The sequence below is a fragment of the Archocentrus centrarchus genome, unplaced genomic scaffold (genome assembly GCF_007364275.1).
Source record: "Archocentrus centrarchus isolate MPI-CPG fArcCen1 unplaced genomic scaffold, fArcCen1 scaffold_37_ctg1, whole genome shotgun sequence".
NCBI lineage: Eukaryota > Metazoa > Chordata > Actinopteri > Cichliformes > Cichlidae > Archocentrus > Archocentrus centrarchus.
The window spans coordinates 3,219,738-3,244,085 of NW_022060264.1; the positions used below are offsets into that span (position 1 = coordinate 3,219,738).

The 24,348-nt window shown below is 41.5% G+C and overlaps 1 protein-coding gene across 1 annotated transcript in view; it reads left to right on the forward strand.

Annotated features, from left to right (window-relative positions):
- Window positions 1-17,586: 17,586 nt before the first annotated feature.
- LOC115776740 (cadherin-related family member 5) overlaps window positions 17,587-24,348 on the forward strand; it is a 15,610-nt gene continuing 8,848 nt past the window's right edge. Inside the window, 6 exon segments of the mRNA XM_075074356.1 lie at window positions 17,587-17,717; window positions 20,852-21,024; window positions 21,103-21,162; window positions 21,820-21,909; window positions 21,993-22,079; window positions 24,248-24,348. The exon segment at window positions 24,248-24,348 is cut by the window's right edge and continues 4 nt beyond it. Coding sequence (XP_074930457.1) covers window positions 17,627-17,717; window positions 20,852-21,024; window positions 21,103-21,162; window positions 21,820-21,909; window positions 21,993-22,079; window positions 24,248-24,348 — 602 coding nt within the window. The 5' untranslated portion in view covers window positions 17,587-17,626.

The window sequence follows — 24,348 nt, forward strand, 5'->3', positions numbered from 1 at the left end:
AGAACTCTCTGGCTGTTGCATTTAACTTGCGCTGAGTTAGCGATTTCCGCTGTGCCATGACAGTTTCCCGTTGCTGAGGACGCTCCTGTAGAATAACAGGATCTTGCTGGCAAGGGTCTGCGAGTCTGTAGCATGGGATCCTGCTCCGGAGGTCACGATGGTAAGTATACTCATCTTCCTCATCAGAGCTACTTGTTGCTGTTTGGTCAACATATTTTTCAGGTTGTTTTTGTCCCTTCCATCTGGTCTTTTCGTCCACGGGAAGTTCTTCTTCAAGAGGTAGGTCATTTACTGGCAGCAGTAGATTTCTATGCAGAACGCGCATGGTCTTACTTCCTCTCTCTGGCTGCACCTTATAGACTGGCCCATCTCTCACTCTCTCCACCACGCGATGTACGACCTTCTCCCAATAGGCACGCAATTTCCCTGGCCCTCCTCTCTCTGACAGATTTTTCACCAATACCCTATCACCTGGCTGGAGAGTGACCCCTTTTACACGTCTATCGTACTGTTTCTTGCCTTTGGCTGAGGACTTAAGGCTGTTGTCTGCAGCTATTTGATAAGCCACTCGCATCCTCTCTGCCCATTTTTGTACAAAGGTTTGGTGGTTACGTGCCTCAGTCTCTTTCCTTTGGCTAAACAGCAAATCGACTGGCAACCGTGGAGCCCTGCCATACAAAAGGAAAAATGGAGAGTATCCTGTTGCTTCATGTCTTGTGCAATTATATGCGTGCACAATCTGAGGCAAATGATCTTTCCATTCACTCTTTTTCTCTTCTCGTAGGGTACGCAGCATTTGGAGAAGTGTCCGATTTAGTCGTTCCACTGGATTGCATTGAGGATGGTAAGGGGTGGTTCGTGAATGTGCAATTCCTGACAGTTGTTGTAGTCTTTGGAACAGGCTGTTCTCGAACTCACGTCCTTGATCGTGATGCAACTTTTCTGGATACCCAAACCGAGGAATAAAGTCCTGAAATAACTTTTCAGCAGCTGTCTTTCCCGATTTGTTCCTTGTTGGGTATGCCTGTGCAAAGCGCGTAAAGTGGTCGACAAGGACAAGGATGTACTCATACCCTCCCTTGCTTGGCTCCAGGTGCAAGTAGTCAATGGAAACTAGCTCAAATGGTGCACTGCTGGTGAGGGATGCCATTGGAGCTCTTTGTGGGACACTGGGATGTTTCTGTTTTATGCAAGGGCATTTTTTTGTCACATAGTCCTCAATATCCTGTTGCATATACGGCCAGTAGAACCGTTCTCGGGCAAGGTGGATAACCTTGTCTGAACCTACATGCCCCATGTCGTTATGCAAGCTCTTCAGTACCTCCAATTTGAGCTTTTCCGGGAGGACCAGTTGTACGTTTTGATGTGTTTTCCGATAGAGTAGTCCATTTTCTACCTCTAGCTTGTTCCACTCATAGAGTAGTCTCCTTGTCTGTTTACACATTGCTCTCTTCTCTTTTTCATTCGGAGTCCATGTTCTCTGCTTCAGAGACACAACCTCTCTAATAGCTGGATCTTCTTGTTGTGCTGCTCTGATATCTTTGGGTATGATGCTTGAGACACCGTTTGAAGGCACAGTGTTTCCATCATCAACGTTTAATTGCAATGCAGCAACCCAGGGGACCTCATCATTTTGTGCCATTTTGGTTCCCTGCCACACTGCAGAGACCACCTCTGGTGACATCGTTTCTGTATGATCCTCCATCTGCTGCTGAAGGTTCACTGGGTACCTGGACAACATGTCAGCGTCCGCATTCTTCTTTCCGGGTCTATACTTGATATCAAAATGGAAGTCGGCCAATTCCCCAACCCACCTGTGACCCACAGCGTTTAGTCTTGCTGAATTCAGGATGTAGGTCAAGGGATTATTGTCTGTATAGACTGTGAAGGTTGGTGCATAATACAGGTAATCCCGGAACTTGTCGCAAATAGCCCATTTAAGGGCCAGGAACTCAAGTTTGCCAGAGTGTAGGTGGTAATTCCTCTCGGCAGGTGTTAAGGTTCTAGACCCGTACCCAATGACGCGCAGTTTGTTGTTTTGGTGTTGGTATAACACAGCTCCTAGTCCTTCATTTGACGCGTCTGTGTGTAGCACAAATGGAAGATCAAAGTCTGGATAGGCTAAGATGGGAGGGTTTGTCAGCATCTCCACCAACCTTGATACCACAGTTTGATGTTCATTAGTCCAAGTTACAGGTGTACGGGAGGGGAGTTGTCCCTTGTTCCCTTTAATTACTTGACCCTTTCCCTTACCAGACTGAGGTCGGACGGCACTGCTTGTCTCAGTTGGGCTCTGGAGAAGTTCAAACAAGGGTCTTGCCAATCGTGAGAAGTCTTGGATAAAGGACCGGTAATAACTCAGAAATCCAAGCAATGTCCGGATCTCTCCGACAGTGCGGGGTTTCTTATCTTTCAGGGCCAAGACTGCTTCCAAATCCTTCGGGTCGATCTGAATCCCTTCTCCTGAAACCATTCGACCGATGTATCGGATCTGTTTCTTAAAGAGTTCACATTTGGTGGGCCGAAGCTTGATACCATGTTGTCGCATTTGGTGAAATACTTGTCTCAGATGGTTCACATGTTCATCAAAGGTTTTTGAATAACAAAGGACATCATCCAAATAAGGCACACAGCACTCATCTCTGATGCCCTCTAAGACTCCCTCCATGCACCTCTGAAAGGCGGCTGGAGCGTTTGTCAATCCGAAGGGTATTCGCACCCATTCGTAGAGTCCCCACGGGGTGCTAAAGGCTGTTAAGTGTCTTGATTCCTCAGTCACAAAACCTTGATGGTATGCACTCCCTTGATCCAGGATGGAGAACCATGAGTTGCCCCCCAGGCTGTCCAACAGATCTTGGATCCTCGGTAGTGGATGACGGTCTGGGATGGTCTTACGGTTGAGCTCCCGGAAGTCAACACAAAGGCGCAGACTGTTGTCCTTCTTCCGCACACACACCACTGGCGAGGAATAGGCCGACACAGATTTCCTGATCCACCCCCTGTTTAAGAGGTTTTGGATGTAGTCCTTTACCTCTTTATACAGTGGTCGTGGGATGGAATTGTAGCTCTTCTGGACTGGAGTATTGTCGGTTGTGTTGATTTTTAGTTGTAAGCCAGGGATGCATCCAATGTGTCCTTCATCACGAGCAAACACATCTGATTCCTCATAAAGCAATTGCCGTACCTTGCTTTGGTCAGACTCAGACAGATGGTCTAAACTGACATCAGGGTGCCATTTTTCTTCACCCTGGGCAGTCCTGTAATTTCCTCTTCCCTCACTCCATCCATCATGGTTTGAACTTACTTGAGTAGTGCAGAGGAGAGGGTCACTGAGTGGCTCTGTTGACTTCTGGGTAACTGGATGAATGTTCACCGGTGTACTTTCAACAATTTCCTCGATGAATCCCAAGACTGCTTTCGGAGGCAAGAAAACATCATGCTTTGTGGGATTTTGGATTGGGATTCTTACAATCTTAGAGGCACCAGCCGGTACATCAACAAGAGCAGGAAACAACTCCAACCCATCTGGCAAGCTACACTCTATATCTGGCTCAAACAACATGACTCCACCTGCAGAAAAAGCTCTGATTCGACATCTCACCTCGCAGACCCGACTGCTGTGGATGGTGAGTCCTTCCTTTCCCACTCTCACTGTTGAGCGTTCTGACTCTTCCTGGTGTGGCATTGTGTGAACAACAGAGACAAGAGTTTCAATGCTATTTTTCTTAATTTTCAAAGCCTCTGACAATAGATCCACTAAATTGGCCTTAGCAGTCTGATCACTGTTTCCTGCAATAATCTCTTGGATTACGTTGAAACCTAGTAATGGGCTGCTCACACCCGCTTGGCTCACTAGCATCGGGACATGAAGAGCAACTGAGCCATGTTTGCTACTTGTGATTTCAAGAAGGACTTCTATCCACCCATCGAAAGGTACATCTGTTCCATTAGCTGCAGTGACTTTGAGGGGGTGGTCTTGCAGTAGGCTTTCTAGTGGTTGAATTGGTACATTGGGTAAAGCTTTCTGCACCCAAGACTTATCCACTATGCTTACCTGGGCCCCACTGTCCAATAGCATCTGGAGTTTGACCCCATCCAAGCAGCATGTTACCATGCACCTACCACCAATCAGCTGGGCCACACGCTCCCTTCTGGACACTTGGTGGGGTTTGGTGGACTTGGTAGATGAGATTTCCTCTTTGGGGCGCAGCCTCTCTGTAATGGGGGACTCTGCATTATCTGCGGTCACTGGTGGTCCCCCCCCAGTGACCTCACCCGGTTTCCCGACAGATTACCCTTCTGTAAGCAGCCAATAGCCCTGTGTCCCTCTTTTCCACACCGGAAACAGTGTGAGCAAGTGTCATTTCCTTGGGATGTACACTGGTGGCATTTGCCTTTAACTTCCAGCTTGGCTGGCTGTTTTGGACGTGGCGGAGGCAGATAAGTGTTTTCTGTTGCCACATTCACAACAGGTGTGAGGGCTTTCTCTAAGCTCCTGGCCAAAGATGACACTTGTGCAGTCAGCTCCTGTATAGCAGTGCGATTAGCCTGTACCTCGGCTTGCATCTGACCTGCATTTTGTCTATCGCTATCCTGCTGGGCGGTGTTGACACTGATTGTCTTTTGTTTATAGGCCTGGCCCAACCTAGTTTTCCTCTCTGTGTCTTCTCTCAGTGACCTCGTAATCACTTCGAGAATAAAGTCATCAGTCACACCCATGTCTGAGATATGGGGTTGAAGGTCTCGTCTGATGTATGAGCATTTTTCATTCACTCCCTGGTAGAGTGAATGAAGAAACACTCCCTGCACCAGTTTGCTGTCATATTGAAAGTCTGTACCTTGTTTAGAAGCAAACATAATACGTTGTTTCACCCCCATCAGTCTGTACATAAACTGTTGTGGGCTCTCTCTGTCATGTTGTTTTGCGTTACTCAATTCCTGGAATAATTCAGTACTGCTTTTATCCCTAAGGTGTGCTTTGAGGAAACGCTTTAGCTCAGCCAGGGTCAGGCTATCTTTGGTCATAAGCATGTCTTTTAAGGTACCAGGCTTAATTATCTTAAGCACGGTCCTTAAAATTTCAGCCTCTGAGAAACCCTCGGCCAGCCCTTCGTCTATTTGCTTACACATACTGTTAAAACTCAAGTCAGAGTCCAAATCTGAGATGTGACCACCATGCATCTTAAAGTCTCTATGTGGTAACAATGCAGCTACATCAGTCAGTTTTATTAAACCAGTCGCTGGATCAGCAAATACTGATTTTGATACTTTCTTACTCACTACTGATGCTACTACAGGTGGTTCAGTCTCTGACACCGAAGCAGCATCCTCTTCATCCGACGCTTGGTTGTGTTCAACAGTTACCTGTGCCGCTTGCAGTTCATCAATGAGGTCACGAAACACCAGCAGGCGAGACATCCCCTGATCCTCGAGATTCTTTAGTCGTTTGCTTCTCAAGAAGTCAGTGATGAAATCAAAGAACTCCACCTCCGTGGCATCATCACCAGGAAAATCGTCACCCCCTTCTTCTTTGCAGGAAACTGCAAGTTGACAGAGCAAGTCTCTGTTGGCAGCACTGGTCAGCTGGTGAAGTTGCTGCTGGATCTCCCACCGTAGGTCGTGTAGAGTCGCCATCGGTGGATTGCTGGAGTCAGTTGCTTTGGTTGCTAGCTCTGTTAATCAGAGGGATGTGACTCCCACAGTTCTTGGCTGATTAGCACCCGTCCACCAGGGGGCGCTAATCCCGGACGAGCCCCCAAATTTGTTGCCTCCCTAGGTTTGTCGTCTGAGGGGCAACTGGCTTCCTGTGCCAACGTGTGGTGCTGTGGTAGAGAATAGCAGAAGGCACACACGTTGAGCTATCGTAGCTTCATAACAGGAAGTTTTATTCTTCCTCTGTGCCCCAAAGCTACTCCATACCCCGAGCGCGATACGCCCTCTAGCGTCTTGCTGTGGGATGGCACCATAATACGTGAAACTGCACAGGACTCACAACAGTGCTTAAATGACAGTCAAATTTACAAATGTAACAAAACAAAAAAACTTTAGGGGTGACTGTTTTTATCTTTATCACCGTTTGATACTTAATCTCAGAAGTGAGATCATTTCAACCCTCTACACTAGCACAGTTTAACAAGCATAAACTAGAATATTTGCACCTACAAGGTGATTTCCACACAGTTATTAACCAAAAACTTTTTTTTTAAAGGAAAGTGGACAAGTTGAGGACAAAAGAAGAAGTGGCAGGATCAAAGCACTATGTAGAGCAGATGATGAAAGTCATGTCCATAAGAAACAGGAAAAAATCCTTCAAAGACCTGACACAGCACCTGAGAGAAACATCTGGCCCTTCATTTGACCCATCTACTGTTTGCTGAGACCTCATCAGAAATGGTCTCAATGGAATGGTGTCAAGAAGCCATTCTTAAGAAAAGGAAACAGGGAGAAAAGACTGAGGCATGCCAATCAAAAACTGCACTGAAAATCAGTGGCAACAGGTCTTATGGAGTGATGAATCCAGTTTTGAAATGTCTGGTTCAAATTGTCATCAGTATGTACAGAAGAGGTCAGGAGAGCCTCTGCAGATCCTGGACCTCAACATTATTGAAGCAGTGTGGGATCATCTTCACAGAGAACAGAACAAAAAGGCAGCCAACATCTAAAGAAGAGCTCTGAATGTCCTCGAAGAAGCTTGGAGAACTGTTCCTGAAGACTTTGAAAGAAATTAAAAGAAAGGTTGCCTAAGAGAGTTCAGGCTGTGTTGAAGAATAACGATGGTTATACCAAATATGGACATTCAAGCTTGTTAGAATTGCACAAACTTTCATTTGCCTTATATATGCTATTTCTTACATACACACAGCATATCATGTGGTAAAAAGTTGTTTTTTTTTACAGGAAAGATATTTAAATGCAAACTTAAAGGTACTGTATTTAATTGTGCTTAGACTATGAATTATACTTTTTCTTCTTCTTTTTTTGGCTGCTCCCTTTAGGGGTCACCACAGCAGATCATCAGCCTCAATCTCACCCCATCTCTAGCATCCTCCAACCCTCGGCATGTCTTCCTTCACGACATCCATGTACCTCATCTGTAGTCTTCCTCTTTTCCTCCTGCCTGGGAGCTCCATATTTCTTTGTCCAGTATATCCACTATCTCTTCTCTGCACATGCCCAAATTATCTCAGCCTTGTCTCTCTAACTTTATCTTTTTGTCTTGTTAGTGTTACTGTCACTAAACTATAAATCATAGCAGGTGTCACTACCCTGTCTGCACTCTCTTCTTCACCTCTCTTGTGCACTGTTCGTTGCTTTGGATGGTTGACCTCAGGTATTTAAACTCAACCAACTTTTTATATAGTGCTTTTCTACTCTAGTTGAGCACCCAAAGTCTAAACTCGTTGACATCAGGCCCTCAGGCCACCCTCATGAAGTCTGTTTCTGATTGTTTGGTCAGAGACATTCACATCAGTGGCTGCTGGAGGTCATTTTGTAGCTCCAACAGTGCTCATCCTGTTCCTCCTTGGATAAAGGAGCAGATAACGGCCCTGCTGAAGGGCTAAGGACCTTCTACGGCCCTGTCCAGCTTAATGCTTGTCTCCTGGAATCTCCTCCATGCTCTTGAGACTGTGCTGGGAGACACAGCAAAATTCTGTTAATGACGTAAAACCATTACTGTTTCTTGGGGTTGTCTCATTGTTGCCCCTCTAGTGCACCTGTTGTTTATGTCATTAACAGCAAAGCACCTGAAACTGATTAACAACCCCCTCTGCTACTGAACTGACCACATCAGTATCCCAGAAGTTTAATTGACTGCTAAACTCTGATTAAAGTGTTCCTTTAATATTTCTTAGCAGTGTATTTTTGACATATTTGGGGGAAAAACAATATGTAAATATCAGAAAACATCATTAATTGTCTGGTAGGCATAAAATTATACATTATCTAGAAGAAACATAGTGACACATTTGTTGCATCACTATCAAATGTTCACATGGTTGGAAACCTGTGAAAAATAACATTAAAAAGCTTTCGCTGTCCTCTGAGCTGTTTCTTTCACCTGATGTTCTCTTATATGCATGTTGAGTGGGCTCCTACCACTTTAGAGGTCATCCTGTGCCCAGCTGAACGCATGATGGTTTTTAATGCTGCAGGTGGTCTCTCACACGTGGATATAAATGAAAGATAAACTCTCTGTATAAAGGCAAAAATAGTTGCCACTGGATCACATATTCAGGAAAAAGCCTGAGCTGCTTGCAGGAATTGGTTGAAATATTTATAAAAAAAAAAAAGAAGTGAATACTGTAAGATAGAGCAGATCAATGAGGGCTAATTAATGGAGATTTTATTCAAAAGACAAAACAGGTGTTTTCAAATGGAACAAATATTGATTATATGGTAAGGAGGACACAGTGAAAGTGGAAAACTACACACATCTAGGCATTTGAGCCTATTAAAGGTTTTAAAATCCCACCTTTTCAACTTTTGTGGGCTTTAATGTGCTAAATATGACCTTGCCTACTTAAGTATGTTGTTAGAAACACATGAAATATTTTCATTGCGTTTGAAATCCTAAATGTTAAATGCCTATTATGAATTACATTCTGAGAAGTGTGACTGTGAAATAAGGCCATAATGGGTTGCTTTTGGTTGTAATTTCCAGTCAAAAAGAACCAAAGGAAATCATGTTACTCTTCACAGCTTTCCGGTGGAAAGAAGAAGAGACAGAAGTGGGAACGTGCTCTCCTTTCTCCCTTTCAGCTATTTGCTGCAGACAACTTAAGACTCACCGCTGTGTTCTTTGCACTTTTCTTCCAATGCATTCAATGCATTTAGTCTCCCTCAAAGATTCTGCTGACTATAAGTGATGACTAAACCAAATGCTGTGCCCACAGTTTTCTCCATGGACTCTAAACTCCTTTGGATAGTGAGTGAAAATGACTTTAAAAAGCATGAAAGACTGGAAATATTAGATACTCTCCTGCTGGGCAGTAAACCATCTGCTACAGCAGTTGCTGCCTCTGAAAGCAAACCAACAGTCACAACCCTCATCACGGTGGAAGCTGATGATCTGCACATTCAGTCTGCTCAGCAATCCATGAGAATAGACTGTTCTCTATAACTAAAACCAATGCAGCTACTCAGATGGATACATACATGGTGAATGCAGCGGTACAGTGGACAGCTAAGCTAAGCCAAGAAATCTATAAAGTTTATTTTAATCAGATTTAAGTCAATGCCCCATGACAGTTGGAATATATATACATACATACACACATACATGTGTCTTCATAGCAGTGGCATGTGGTGACTTACTTACACAAAAAACATCATCTTCTTCTGTTTAACAGACCACATTAAAATAAACTACATTGTGTTACCTTTTATTCTTTTAAATCTGCTGACAGCCTCCGGCAGCCTGCTCGACTCTGCATGCACATTTGCACCTATCTGCACTCTTCTGGATGAACACTATGAAAAAACGTCACGATACAGAAAACTGTATTATTGACAAATTGTACTTAAATTATTAAAATTAAAAAGTTATTGTTCTGCAGAAGACTGCTCCCCAGCAGTATACTGTATGGCTAAATATTACTGCTGAAGAGGTTTAAGACTGAGCTCATTCTAAACCCTTCATCGTGTTGTACTTTAGTCCACAGTAATACATCATATTCTGTAAAATCATGTTTGTTGCAGCCTTCTTGTGAGGGCCGCATATCTTTAAAAGCTGTTAACGAGCTCCGAAAAACATGCCTAGATATTGATCTAGATATCTCAGAACAGTGAAAGCAGAGCCAGCAGCAGCATCTCCCATGAGTCTCCTATCAAAGACTGGAGGTTTATTCATAATGTGCATGCCCAAAAAAAAAAAAAGAAAAACTGCTGGAATCTCAACTTTACCAGCTCCAGCCTTTGTTAATGGGACACGGAGATGCCTGTGAAATGGAGAGATGCTTCAGTTTCCAATGGGATCTAAAGCAAGCGGAGCTTCCAGCGACGGTAACCAATTAAGGCCATAAGATGGCAGTAGTGTAAAGAAGCTTTATGACAGAATGCTGTTTGAGATGAAAGACGGATCATTTTACTTTGGTACATTTTAATTGATGTCTGTTTTTGGACTTGACCAGGCTTGTCCTGATGGAACACCAAGCGATTTTATATCCTGCTTTCCAGGAACGCCGGCTGCTGGAGTTTGCTCTCTGTCACCAGGTGAAATCTTGTGATTGCTTTACTCATGAGCAGATTGCTGCAGTTGTAAGATGCCGACTTGCCTGCAAAAACAAACCAACTACATGCTAAGTGGCAGTGAAACTTAAAAAAGTGTGATGCAAAACGCAACCCCAGCTACCTTTGGTTGCCAGGCAGTCATCACTTGATAAATATGTGCATGTGACTCTGGGTTTAGGGAAATTCCTGGCTCTTCCACTGTTACACATATACCACTACTGTATGTTTGCCAGCTATGGCACACTACACCTCTCTGTTATTTGGTGCTTTTTGGAGACATTTTGTCAAAACAGTAAAGTTGTAGCTGGATGACTAAACAATGAGCTAAATCAAATTATAAAGCTGGGGGAGAGCTGTTAGTTGATAATTTCAAAGAGGCAGTCTTTTGCATTTTCATTGAGAACTTTGTTGTTAGGAAAAGCCTTTTAAAATTCAGAGAAACTCAAACTTGTCTGCAGTATGCCACAATATCAAACAGAATAATCAAAATGTTTTTAAATGGCACTTTTTATTCATGATGAATGCAGTTCAAAAAGCTTTGACAGAATGACACAGGATGGAAAAAGGGACAAATTCACAGATGCACTAGGGGAATAATGCTGCAAGTAAAATAAAAAAATATATATAAAATATAACTAGACAACTTGTAAGATGAAAATAAGAAAAAATAAATAAGAAAAAGGTTTAGTAAAGCCACTTTAGGATAACAAATTCAATTCATGCAACAATCAAAGATAAATAAATGAATAAGCAACACAAATAATACAACATAAGAAGTAAAGAGTTTCTTCTGATCTACAGATGAATCGTCGAGCAGCTCTGAACATCATGACATAAAAAGCAGTGATAATAATAATAATAACCCCTCTGGTCTACACATCTATGATAAATAGGGATTAGAAACAAAATAAAAGCAAACAACAACTTGAATGCACTAGAACTGCCCTTATGACAGCCATTATAACAGATGCAGACACACCTGCATTTGCTGGGTGGATCAGAGTCATGTGCAGTGCATGCAAAATGAAGGGAAAGCCTGGAGAGTCTAGAAAAGGTTTTTGTGTGTGTGTGTGTGTGTGTGTGTGTGGGGGGGTATTATTGCACTTCATCCTAGTCGCTACCTAAGTTTTTAAAAAAAAAAAAACAACACATCGTGCCACAATCCAAAGAAACAGATAAGAGACAAAGTGACATCTGTCAGTGTGGAAAGGGTTAGAAAGCTGTTTCTGACTCTGAACCACAGTAAGAGCACAAATGGAGACAATGGAAGAGTGGTGAACCTTCCAAAAATTACTCCAAAAGTGCATCACTGACTCATCCAGGAGGTTTACCCAAAATTCACTTTTTGAAGTTTTCTCCAGTGAATTATCAGAAAACATCCAGATTACCAAAATCATGGTGAACAAAAATGAGATTTTGGATTTAGATCGTGAACCTCAGAGTGGCTGATTTTAGCCGGTCTCTTCTAAAGTTCTGAGGACTCAAATATGAAAAAAGAGGGCAACTTAAAAAGCAAAGAAAGGCCTGTAGCTGTGAGTGCCACAGGCAAACATATACATTAGCATCAAATCCAATCACTGCAGAGTATTTCTGCATTTGTACAAAAGCCTACACACTTTTAAAATAAAAGCAATATTTAAATATCCCTAAATGAAACGACACTGTTGGTGTGAAGGGATTAATATAGATAACCCCCCCCCCACTTCCATGGAAGAAAATGGATTGATCCATGGATGCATGGAAAAGCCAGTTTCTTTCAAATCTGACAGTATTTTTTCTGACATTTATAATATTACAGAAATGATTAAAGTAACACTGACTTGGTGACTCGCTTTGATATTCTGCTCAGTTTTATTTATTTAGCGCCAATTAACAACAACAGTCACCTCAAGGCGCTTTATACTGTAAGGTAAAGATCCTACTATATTAGAGGGAAAAGCCCAACAATGCAGTTCATCCTAAAATAGGCAATTCAACTTTTTCCCAGTGAAAACTTTTCAAAAACAACTTGTACAACAGTTGTACTATCAATCACAAGGCTTAAAGACACAGATTTCTTGGACTCATTTAGGTGGAACAAGAATTCCATTAAGTAGGTCTCTAATGAGATTACTTTCTCTGCTGACCCCTCCCCGACTCTAAGTAACAGTTATATCACCAGCACTGCTCAAATTATTACATATACCTAGGGTCAGTAAAAGCATAAAGCTTTGAAATGTCTGTAGCTCCACTAGTGCCCCTGTTAGAGTGCACTGCTCATTTAGTTCCAGAAAACAACAGTGATAGTAGGTAATGCCATCAACATTTTTCTGCATGAGACGTTCTGAAGCACGAATGAGGTCAAACAAACCTGTGTTTATTTTCCTTGCTGCTGTGCACACTGCCCTCATGGACAGATTATGAGAAAATGGACCTATGGGCTCCGGTATGTAAGTGGTCCCTACGTCAGAGCTGGACAGCCTCACTGAGGATGCTCTCTGTGGTCATTTTGGGTTTCTTTGAAGTCATTTTTGATGTACTGGAAGTTATTTTGTATCTTTTTGAAATGGCTTTGTGACTCTTTGAAATAGTTTTAGCTTCTCCGTTTTATGTCTTTTTCTTCACTGTGCATCTTTTCTTTGATTTTTTCAGCATTTGTGGTCATTTTGTGTCTCTCTGAAATTGTTTTGCACTACTTTGTGGTTTTGCATTGTGTTCTGAATGCCTTGCAAGATATATTCATGGTCATTTGCCTTGCCTTTGTCTCTGAAAATATTTTGTGCCTATTTGAAATATATGTTTGTCTCTTGTTGTGTCATTGTGAAGTTGTTGAAGCTGCTTTTCTTTCTTTCTTTCTTTCTTTCTTTCTTTCTTTCTTTCTTTCTTTCTTTCTTTCTTTCTTTCTTTCTTTCTTTCTTTCTTCTACTACTGTCTACTACAGTAGACTACAATCCTAACAACTGTGGAATTTCTGTAACTTGTGTATAAACAGTTAATTAAAGCTTGTTGGTATACAATATGCTGTATATTGAATAACTCCTTCTCATTATGTTTTACTAATGAAGGCCTTGCATCTGGAACACATCTGCTTAGAGTGCAAATGCAATGAACAAAAACAAAGTCACAAGAATATTTAATATTCAGTTTGAACCTCTCCAGGTTAACATTGGACCAGCAGACAGTACATGATCTGAGGAGCTCAGGCTCCTCTTGGTGGGCAAAAGGGGAAATACACCTTTAAATTACATGTTTACCTTTTTTAAAACAAAGAGCTTTGGTGCTTCGTTGTTTTCAGACTGACCATCAATCTGTGTTAGTGAGAAGTGTCTCTGCATGGAAGCACAATCCATGAGCTTCGTGTGACATCATGACACTATGAGCTTTTTGTTCCCACACAGATGTGGATGTATTACAGCCTAGTGTGTGCACAGTGCTGCTTTGTCCACATGTGAGGCCATTACGTGTCCCAGTTTGTGCCAGTGTAACTTTTTGTCATTATGATCATGTGAGGGAGCAGGCAGGAAGCAGAGGGACACACAAACATTTCTGACCCTTCAAGTTCATTTTGAGATGTTTTGCATAAATGTTGCTGTTTTTCTCACTTTGTTTCTTACATTCAAAACTACTAACAACAATGTTTTTGTAGGGACTAGAACAGCAGGTTATTCTCAGGCTTTGTGTTTTCATCTGTTTTGGTATATGCATGTCCAAGAACCTCCTCTGAGGTCTTCCTCTTTTCCTTTAACATCCTTTATTCAGTATATCCAGTATCCCTCTTCTGGACATTTCCAAATTATTTCAGCCTCTTTTTTAGTAAAATATTCAAGCATTACTCAAATTACCTGCATTATTTTTTCCTTGCAACGCATTAATGAGTGACTGGCTTGAAGTTGAACTTTTCTGGTTATTATTTTTTGATAATTATTTGCACTCCCCTACACCATGGTGAGCTGTGTGGCAGGCAAGGTTGGACCCAGAATGCAGGACTGAACTTAACATTGTTTATTGAGAGGATGACAAGGAATACTGAATACAAATAAACTGGGGCTGGACGGGTGCCAGAGCTAAACATAAACTATGGAACAGGGTTACACAGTAGGGTAACATAGACAACATGACAAAGAACTGACACAGACTGAAGACTTAAATACAGACACAGGATAGCGAGAGGATCAAGAACAGGTGGAGACACGGCTGGGAATAATTAAACAAGACAGGACCAGGAAGTAAACTAAATACAAGGCAGACAAGACCAAGACTAACAAAGTAAAACAGGAAACAACTGACTACTAAAACAAAAAAGGCAAGGAACTTAGACACAGAGGGCAGGATACACTGGAGTACAAAGATGCAGGGAATAACACAGGGAACAGGGATTCAATATAAATAACTATAACAAATAACAGGACCTATAACCTTTAATGAACTAAGAATCAAAACCATATGAAAAATGTAAATTACAGAAGAATCTCAAATGAAAGCAGAACATAAAAGAACAAAACACTGGGCAAACGGCCCAGGACCATGACACCCCAACTTGCTAACAAAGCTAAAATAGGGTTTGATAATCATCAGCCGAGCAACTCATTCAACTCAAGGTGGGATTTTTGTCTTTTTTCTTTTTCTTCAATATCTTTATAACAATAAACATGTACATAATAAATTAATAATTAAGATCTTTCAAGTCAATTCAATTTTATTTATACAGCACCAAATAACATCAAAACTTGCCTCAAAGTGCGAGTAACGACCCTACAATAATACAGTGAAACCCCAACAATCAGCAGGCACTTGGTGAGAGTGAGAAGGAAAAACTCTCTTTTAACAGGAAGAAACCTCCATCAGTCTCAGCAAGGGGCAGTCATCTGCCGCAACCGGTTGGGGGTGAAGGGAAGGAGACAGGACAAAAGACATGCTGTGGAGGATAGTCAGGGATTAATAATAACCAATGGTTAAATATAGAGTGGTTTATAAACACAGAGTGAAAAGAGGTGAATGAAAAAGAAACACTCAGTGCATCATGGGACGCCCCCAGCAGCCTAGACCTATTGCAGGATAACTGAGGGAGGGTTCAGGTTTATCAAAAAGGAAAGTTTTCAGCCTAATCTTAAAAACAGAGAGGGTGTCTCTCTCCTGAATCCAAATTGTGAGCTGGTTCCACAGAAGAGGGGCCTGAAAGCTGAAGGCTCTGCCTCCCATTCTACTCTAGATCTGTATCTTACTTCTGTGTCCTAGGAACCACAAGTAAGCTACTGTAGCAGTCTGACAGCTGTGAAATGGGGTGATACAATACTAGGTAAGATGGGGCCTGATTATTCAAGACTTTGTATGTGAAAGGAATAATTTTGAATTCTATTCTGTATTTAACAGGGAGCCAATGAAGAGAAGCCAGTATGGGAGAAATATGCTCTCTCTTTCTAGTCCCTGTCAGTACTCTAGCTGCAGCATTTTGGATCAGCTGAAGGCTTTTCAGGGAGTTTTTTTGGGCAGCCTGATAATAATAAAATACAATGGTCCAAACTAGAAGTAATAAATGAACAAGCTAGTTTTTCAGCATCACTCTGAGACAGGATGTTTCTTATTTTAGAAACACTGCACAAATGCAAGAAGGCTGTCCTACATATTTGTTTAATATGTACATTGAAGGACATATCCTGGTCAAAAATGACTCCAAGCTTTCTCACAGTGTGGCTGGAGGCCAAGGTAAAAGCATCCAGAGTAAGTATCTGGTTTGACAAAATGTTTCTAAGATTTGTGGGCCTGAGTACAAGAACTTCAGTTTTATCTAAATTTAGAAGCAGGAAATTAGAGGTCTTTATGTCTTTAAGACAATCCTGCAGTTTAATTCATTGGCGTGTGTCATCTGGCTTCATGGATAGGTAAAGCTGAGTTTTATCTGCATAATAATGAAAATGTATGCTATGCCTTCTAATAATACTGTCTAAGGGAAACATGTGTAATCTAGATAGAACTGGTCCTAACACAGAACCCTGTGGAACTCCACAATTAACCTTAGGGTGTGAAGAAGACTCCCCATTTACATGAACAAATTGGAGTCTATTAGATAAATATGATTCAAACCACTGTAGCACAGTACCTTTAATACCTATAGTATGCTCTAATCTCTGTAATAAATGTTATGGTCAAAAGTATTAAATGCTGCACTGAGGTCCAACAGGACAACCCATAAAAAGATCATTTGTAACCTTCAGTCCTTCTGTACTGTGATGAATTCTGAAACCTCAATGAAACTTAAAAAACCATTCTTCTGCAGATGATCAGTTAGCTGTTTTACAACTACTCGTTGTACTGTACCTTCTTAGAGTATGGTTCGTCAACCTGTCTTGGTGCAGAGTCTGGATTGATCAGTTTTATAAGCCACTTTCTCTTAAGGCTTTCTGGTTTGGTGCAACTCTTAATGTGGTAGACCCTCCACACGAATGCCACATGGAGTGAATATGCATAGGGACAGGCTGTAGAGGCTGGATTGAAACTGGGTCTTAAATTCTGCAAAAGTTTGTCTTTAAGGTTCATCAAGTTAAAAATAAAAGTTAAGGCAACCAGCTTTAAAAATTTTTTATTTCTGTTTTCTGCTAATTTGGGGGTTTACAGTTAATTACAAAAATGCGACAAGTGTATTCCAAATAGGCCTCAAGTTATGTGGGGAAAATCAAAGTAAAATTTTAAATAGTGCTATAGCTGCTCCCAAAATTCCACCTAAAAATGCTAAACACTCACCCAGGTGCTTGATGAACTATTTTAAGCAGTCCTACAACAGATGGTGTGCCCTCTCAGAGTCCTGATCTCATGTGTCATCATGGAGTCAGTCTGATACCATGAATATTCAGACAGCCTGAATGAACAGAAAGTTAAAGTTCTCTAAGAGGCTAAGCAATGTATCCTGTAACTACGCTATTTCTGACAACCTCCTCTCTGCTCACTTAATCCCTAAAACATGTGTATAGCACTGTGTGTGAGCAGATATACAGTATGTATGCTACATGCATGTATATTTAGTATGTCATCACCAGTGTCACAGGGTCACACAAAGAAGCAAACTGAAAGGGCTTTTAACAGGTCTGTCTACTCTGAAGAGTATGTTGATGTATGAGAAAAGTTTCCAGCTGCCAACATTTCTCTACTGGATTCCTCCCAGAATGCACTGGGCCACCAATACAAAATGATCCGTCCAGCTAAAAGATATGCAAGTATTTTAGTGGGAGGCTGCGAGTCCTCTGCTGGCAGGCGCTTAATGCAATATGTGCCCGTAAGATGAAGTCACAAACATTGCGACTGTAGTCTACTCCCACTCTCGGAGCAGCACAGACAGGGCATTATGCTGACGAGTACCAGCTGGTACCACGGGGCTCCTCATCCTCCTTGGGACTTCATTTGTTGCTGCCTCTGAAATCAGGACATGGAACTGAAATCGAAGTGCAAACCTGTGGACGTTCTCCTCGGATGCTTCGTTGCAGTCTGCCTTTATAAACTTTGTCTGGCTCAAAGACGTGAGTGGAGCTTTGTTTTCTTGCAAGGACGCTGGTGTAAGGCAGGATGAGGAGCTGTGGATGATAATCTGTGGGACTGAATGTGTGCGGGGGACAGTTTTTCTTCCTTTAAAGCAAAGATCATGACCCTTTTTCTAGCCTCTTAAACTCAAACCTAAAGATTTATTTTTTGAGAGACCTGGAGGAGTCCAGGGATTATTTGAAAGGGATTTGAAATAACTGATCACTGTTTCTTATCCCTTTGATTACTCTGTGACCCCTTTAGATTTTGGGGGCTGTTGTTGGAAAAATCTCAAAAGTGAAAGAAGGAAGAGTCAAGGAATCAGTTCAGTAGCAAAAGAAAAAGGAAGACATATAACACAATTAGTAAGAGGAGAAGGAGGATTTAATATCAAAGTTAAGATTTATTATATATTTTATGAATGCTGGCGTACCAAACCAGAACCTCGACCCTCAGGGGCCCCGAAAGTTTCTGTTTATGCCTGTGAGGAGTTTTTGGTCATTTGATTCAATGGAATTGTTTGGATACTCAAATAGCATTATTATTGTTACCAACTGCTGGGTGCTTCATTCACATAAAACACGACAAACATGACATTATAATAAGTAGACAAAGACACTGCTCTCATATTGTTTGGATAATTTGCTTGGCCTAAGTCATACCATGGGAAACATTTAAGGTGGCAACCAACCATTATTTTCATGATGAAGATTCTGTATATGTTTAATAGTTATAAGGAATCGCTATTTTTGGTGGTAACCGTGTTTTGTACACAGGTTGTATTATCACAGTATGATGTAAACTATCACGTCAGCTATTGATGTTAGGTAATTTATATCTGTCTTCCAGATAGACTAACATTCTTGTCAGTTTTTACCTTGCTTTAATTTTTCCTTTTTAAACTTATTATAAATAATATGTAAATAAAAATAGAATGCAATGATTTTAAAATTTCAAAAACCCATATTTTATTTACAGTAGAACACAGAGAAGCAAAGGTTTAAAATGAGAAAATGTAGTATTATTAAGGGGGAAAACAAAGAGGTCATTTTAAATTTAATGGCAGCAACGCATCTCAAAAAGTTGGGACAGGGCTGTGTTTACGACTGTGCAGCATCTGCTCTTCTTTTAACAACAGTCTGTAAATGTCTGGGAACTGAGGAGACCAGTTACTGTCTGATGGAGGATTCTAGCTGCTCCACAGTCCTGGCTCTTCTTTGTGGTATTTTTCATTTCATGATGGAAAAATGTTTTCAATTGGGGAAAGGTCTTGACCACAGACAGGCCAGTTTAGCACTCAAACTCTTCTCCTACAAAGCTATGCTATTTTAATAACTGCAGTATGAAGTTTAGCATTGTCTTGCTGAAATACGCAAGGTCTTCCCTGAAAAAAACATCATCTGGATGGGAGCGTTTGTTTCTCTAAAACCTGTATTTATCTTTCAGCATTGATGGGGGCTTTCCAGATGTGCAAGTGGTATTTCCATAGGCACTAATACATCCTTATAGAATTAGAACTTAGTGCTGATAGCCAGCCAGATGGTTTCTCTCCACTTTAGTCCATTTTAAAAGAACTTTGGCCCAGAGAAGACTGCAGTGTTTCTGGATCACATTTATGCATGGCTTCTCCTTTGCATAATAGAGTTTAACCTCATTGTCTTTGAATAAATTGTGTTCACATACAATGACTTCTGGAAGTGTTCCTGAACCCATGCAGTGATTTCCACAACAGGATTGTGTCTGTTTTTAACGCAGTGCTGCCTGAGGGCCTGAAGAGATCATCCCATATTGATCATCAGCCTTATCCCTTACATACAGAGATTTCTCCAGATTGTTGGAAACGTTTGATGATATTAAGCACTACAGATGATGATATATTCAAAGTCTTCATATTTTACATTGAGGAACATTATTCTGAAACATTCCATAATTTGTAGATGCAGTTGTTTTGCAGACTGGTGAACTTTTGCCCATCTTTACATCTGAGAAACTCTGCCTTCCTGAGGTGCTCTTTTTATATCCAGTCCTGTTATTGATATGTTGCCATTTAACCTAATTAGCTGCAAAATGTTCCTCCAGCTCTTTCTCGTTGGTCCCACATTGGTTGAGATGTGTTACTTCCATGAAATTCAAAATGAGCTATTATTTTCTTATATTGGTACATTTTTACATTGCCCTAACTTTTTCAGAATTGGGGTGGTATTTCTTTATTTACTTATTTAACCTGTGGAAAACTTTATACACTAGTTGACATTAATTCATTGTCAGGCAGATCTGGAACACAGATATGTTTACATCATAATACTCATGTTCAGAATCATCATGACTTGAGGCACTTAATGTAATTTAACCTCTTAACATCCTTGAACTCGCCAGTGGCCTATCTAGGTTTAGGGTTAGGTTAACGTCCACCCCCTTTTTATGGAATTTTCCAAGCAGATAGAAAAACTTTTCATGGAAAAACCATGAAGCCAAAATGAATAAAACTAGGGGTAGTGGAGGTGGATGACTGTAAATGTCTGGGGTCAACCATCCAAAGCAATGGACAAGAGAGGTGAAGAAGAGAGTGCAGACAGGGTAAGGTGAGTGGAGAGCAGCAAGAGTGAAAAGGAAGATTTACAAGAAGGTAGTGAGACCTGCTATAATGTATTGTTTAGAGAGGGTGACTAAACAGAGCTGGTGGTGGCAGAATTGAAGATGTTAAGATTTTCATTGGGAGTGACCAGGATGGTCAAGATTACAAATTAGTAGAGGAACAGCTCAGGTTGAGCGGTTTGGAGACAGTTTAGAGAGGCAAGGCTGAGATGTGCAGAGGAGGGATGACGGATATATTGAACAATTATGTTGAAGGAAAAGAGGAAGATGGAGGAGTGAGAGAAGGTGGAAAGATGCAGTGAGAGAAGATATGCAGATTGTTGGGGTGACAGAAGATGTAAGAGAGGGGAAAGATGGAAGGAGATGATCGGCTGTGGTGACCGCTAAAGGGAGCAGCCGAAAGAGGCGTACCCAAATTCTTTGTGACATATTTGCAGTTAGTGATGAAGTCAGAGGCTAGACTCCTGAACTCTACCGGTTTTCTGCTGCTGTAACACACCGATCACTTCAGATGTTTCTGACACCTCTCCTCTCCCAGTTTGCACAGTGCCCCCTGGGCCCATACAAGTGTCAGAAAACAACACGGCTGATGTCCAGGTGGTAAAGATCACCTCCAGCAGTGATGTGATTCTAACAGTCACAGTGAACCCTGAAGATTTATTCTACCTGAAAGGAAATACCCTCATGGTGAAAAAAGGGCTCGACTATGAGGTAATTTCATTTAACACAAATACTATTTTGGAAAATTCCTGCAGCATGCAAGTCCTAATATATCTGTTTTTTCATTAGTCACTGCCCAGTGCGACTCTGATGGTGTGGGTGAAGTGCAGCAGAGCTGGCTTCAGATCTGTAAGAGTCACATCAAACACACAATCACACGATCCTTTAAAAACAGGTGAAAATAAGCTAATAAACTGAGTTTGGGGAAAATGAATTGGAAATCAGGACAGTGTGTTTCTCCATCAAGTCATGATGTAGACACTTTATGGCAACACTATGTTCACATGTCATGGGTTCCACTTGAGCCAAAAGTCTATGTCACTGGTCTCGAACCTGAGGCTCTTTTGCCATTGTGGCAAAGTTCTGGCAGAAAACTAGATGAACAAGAACATGGAAATGAACAGTTACTTTCTAACTTTTTAATCATTATTATTGCTATAAGTCATTCTTAACATCCCCCAATAGTAAAAATAATGTAGCTTATAGACCAAATTAAACAGAAAAAGTTTTAAAAAGCGTGTCACAGCCCACATCTATCACCTCATTTTTCTGAACAGCATGTTTATGTACACATCAACAGCTTAAATGTTGTTGTATCATTTCATTGTGCTCTTAACAATATTACTTTGATGCATTGTTGTGTTCTCACTGTTGTCTGACGGCCAGCAACTGATGTCACAATCCCTGTTAACTCTCTGATTTCTAAGTGACTTATGTGAACAGACTTTTGATAAAAATGGAACCTCGCATTGGAAACTGAGCTGGTTGTGTTTTTCTCTCTTCAAGGTGAACGAGTCCATTGAAGTTTTGGTTGAAAATGTGAACGATAACCCGCCAAACTTTGCTCAGAACCACTACGTGCTGGATGTGAATGAGGTGGGCACCGGTGGTCTTCCATGCTTGTAGAACAGCATGATTTGATGTTTCCACTTTGACTCTTTGACTTTTATGCCCTGCAGCTCATTCCAGTCAACTCAAGTATTGGCCTGATAGAAGCCACAGATGTTGATTCACAGCCGCTCTATTATCGCTTGGAGTCTGCAACAGTAAGACTGGACTTACCATGTATAACCTGACTTTGACATGGTTCTGATGGATAGAAACAAATGACTGGAAAACATGCACTTGCTAATTTGACACAGTCCACATCAGCCTTAATGATTTAACTCCTATTCCTGACCTGATCAAGAGAAGAGTGTGGTTTTCGATGTGAGAGCCAGGCCCCACGTGAATCAAGAAACATTTGTCTTTCACAAAATTATGCCTCACTGGAGGTTCATTATTAGCACTGGTAAACTTCTCCTCAGTTGCTTAAACAGGCAGGAAGATACAGGCAAAAAATTCCTTTATTCCTAAAAAGCAGGATTTTATTTTTTATTTTCTCACACTGTTAGATACATTTGCCTTTCCAGGTCTCTAGAAATGCTCCAAATGAATCTGTACACAATGTGCATGCACTTAATTAAAGCTGAAAAAATTAAATTAAATTTTTTCAGGCAGGCCATAAAGTCAAACTCAGCCAGTCCTGTCAGATGAGTTGATCTCTGTACTGGCCCACATCAGTCACTGTTTCAGCTGACAGCAACTTACAGCCAATACACACGCAGGACATGGTGGATAAATTGCCTTTGCCTGCCCACAGTTACTGTACATTTCACTTTGCAGCCCAACCCAGTTCCTCCTTTTCTGCTCCATCTGAGTGTAATCTGTTGTTATTGATGCCCAATCTGTTCTGTGCTGAGTTCTTGGTGCTGCCCTCCCTGTCTCAGCTGAGAGGTTACACAACAGAGCCATGCAGCCAAAATGTAAAATACAAAAACCCATCAGGATTAAAACATTAAAAATGTGTTTTAATCCTGATGGGTTTTTGTTTTTTGTTTGTTTTTTCATATTGAGCACCAGGTAACTATATATTAAAATGTATATATACAGGGGTTGGACAATGAAACTGAAACACCTGGTTTTAGACCACAATAATTTATTAGTATGGTGTAGGGCCTCCTTTTGCGGCCAATACAGCATCAATTCGTCTTGGGAATGACATATACAAGTCCTGCACAGTGGTCAGAGGGATTTTAAGCCATTCTTCTTGCAGGATAGTGGCCAGGTCACGACGTGATGCTGGTGGAGGAAAACGTTTCCTGACTCGCTCCTCCAAAACACCCCAAAGTGGCTCAATAATATTTAGATCTGGTGACTGTGCAGGCCATGGGAGATGTTCAACTTCACTTTCATGTTCATCAAATCAATCTTTCACCAGTCTTACTGTGTGTATTGGTGCACTGTCATCCTGATACACGGCACCGCCTTCAGGATACAATGTTTGAACCACTGGATGCACATGGTCCTCCAGAATGGTTCGGTAGTCCTTGGCAGTGACGCGCCCATCTAGCACAAGTATTGGGCCAAGGGAATGCCATGATATGGCAGCCCAAACCATCACTGATCCACCCCCATGCTTCACTCTGGGCATGCAACAGTCTGGGTGGTGCGCTTCTTTGGGGCTTCTCCACACCGTAACTCTCCCGGATGTGGGGAAAACAGTAAAGGTGGACTCACTGGAGAACAATACATGTTTCACATTGTCCACAGCCCAAGATTTGCGCTCCTTGCACCATTGAAACCGACGTTTGGCATTGGCACAGGTGACCAAAGGTTTGGCTATAGCAGTCCGGCTGTGTATATTGACCCTGTGGAGCTCCCGACGGACAGTTTTGGTGGAAACAGGAGAGTTGAGGTGCACATTTAATTCTGCTGTGATTTGGGCAGCCGTGGTTTTATGTTTTTTGGATACAATCCGGGTTAGCACCCGAACATCCCTTTCAGACAGCTTCCTCTTGCGTCATCCTGTTGGAAGTGGTTCGTCCTTCTTGGTGGTATGCTGACATTACCCTGGATACCGTGGCTCTTGATACATCACAAAGACTTGCTGTCTTGGTCACAGATGCGCCTGCAAGACATGCTCCAACAATTTGTCTTCTTTTGAACTCTGGTATGTCACCCATAATGTTGTGTGCATTGCAATATTTTGAGCAAAACTGTGCTCTTACCCTGCTAATTGGACCTTCACACTCTGCTCTTACTGGTGCAATGTGCAATTAATGAAGATTGGCCACCAGGCTGGTCCAATTTAGCCATGAAACCTCCCACACTAAAATAACAGGTGTTTCAGTTTCATTGTCCAACCCCTGTATATCTTTTCTGTTTCTGTCAGGACAAATATTTCCGCTTGGAGAACATAAACACTCCAAAGATACTTGTGAAAACCATCCTGGACTATGATGTTGTACAAAAGATCTCTCTGGTCTTACATGT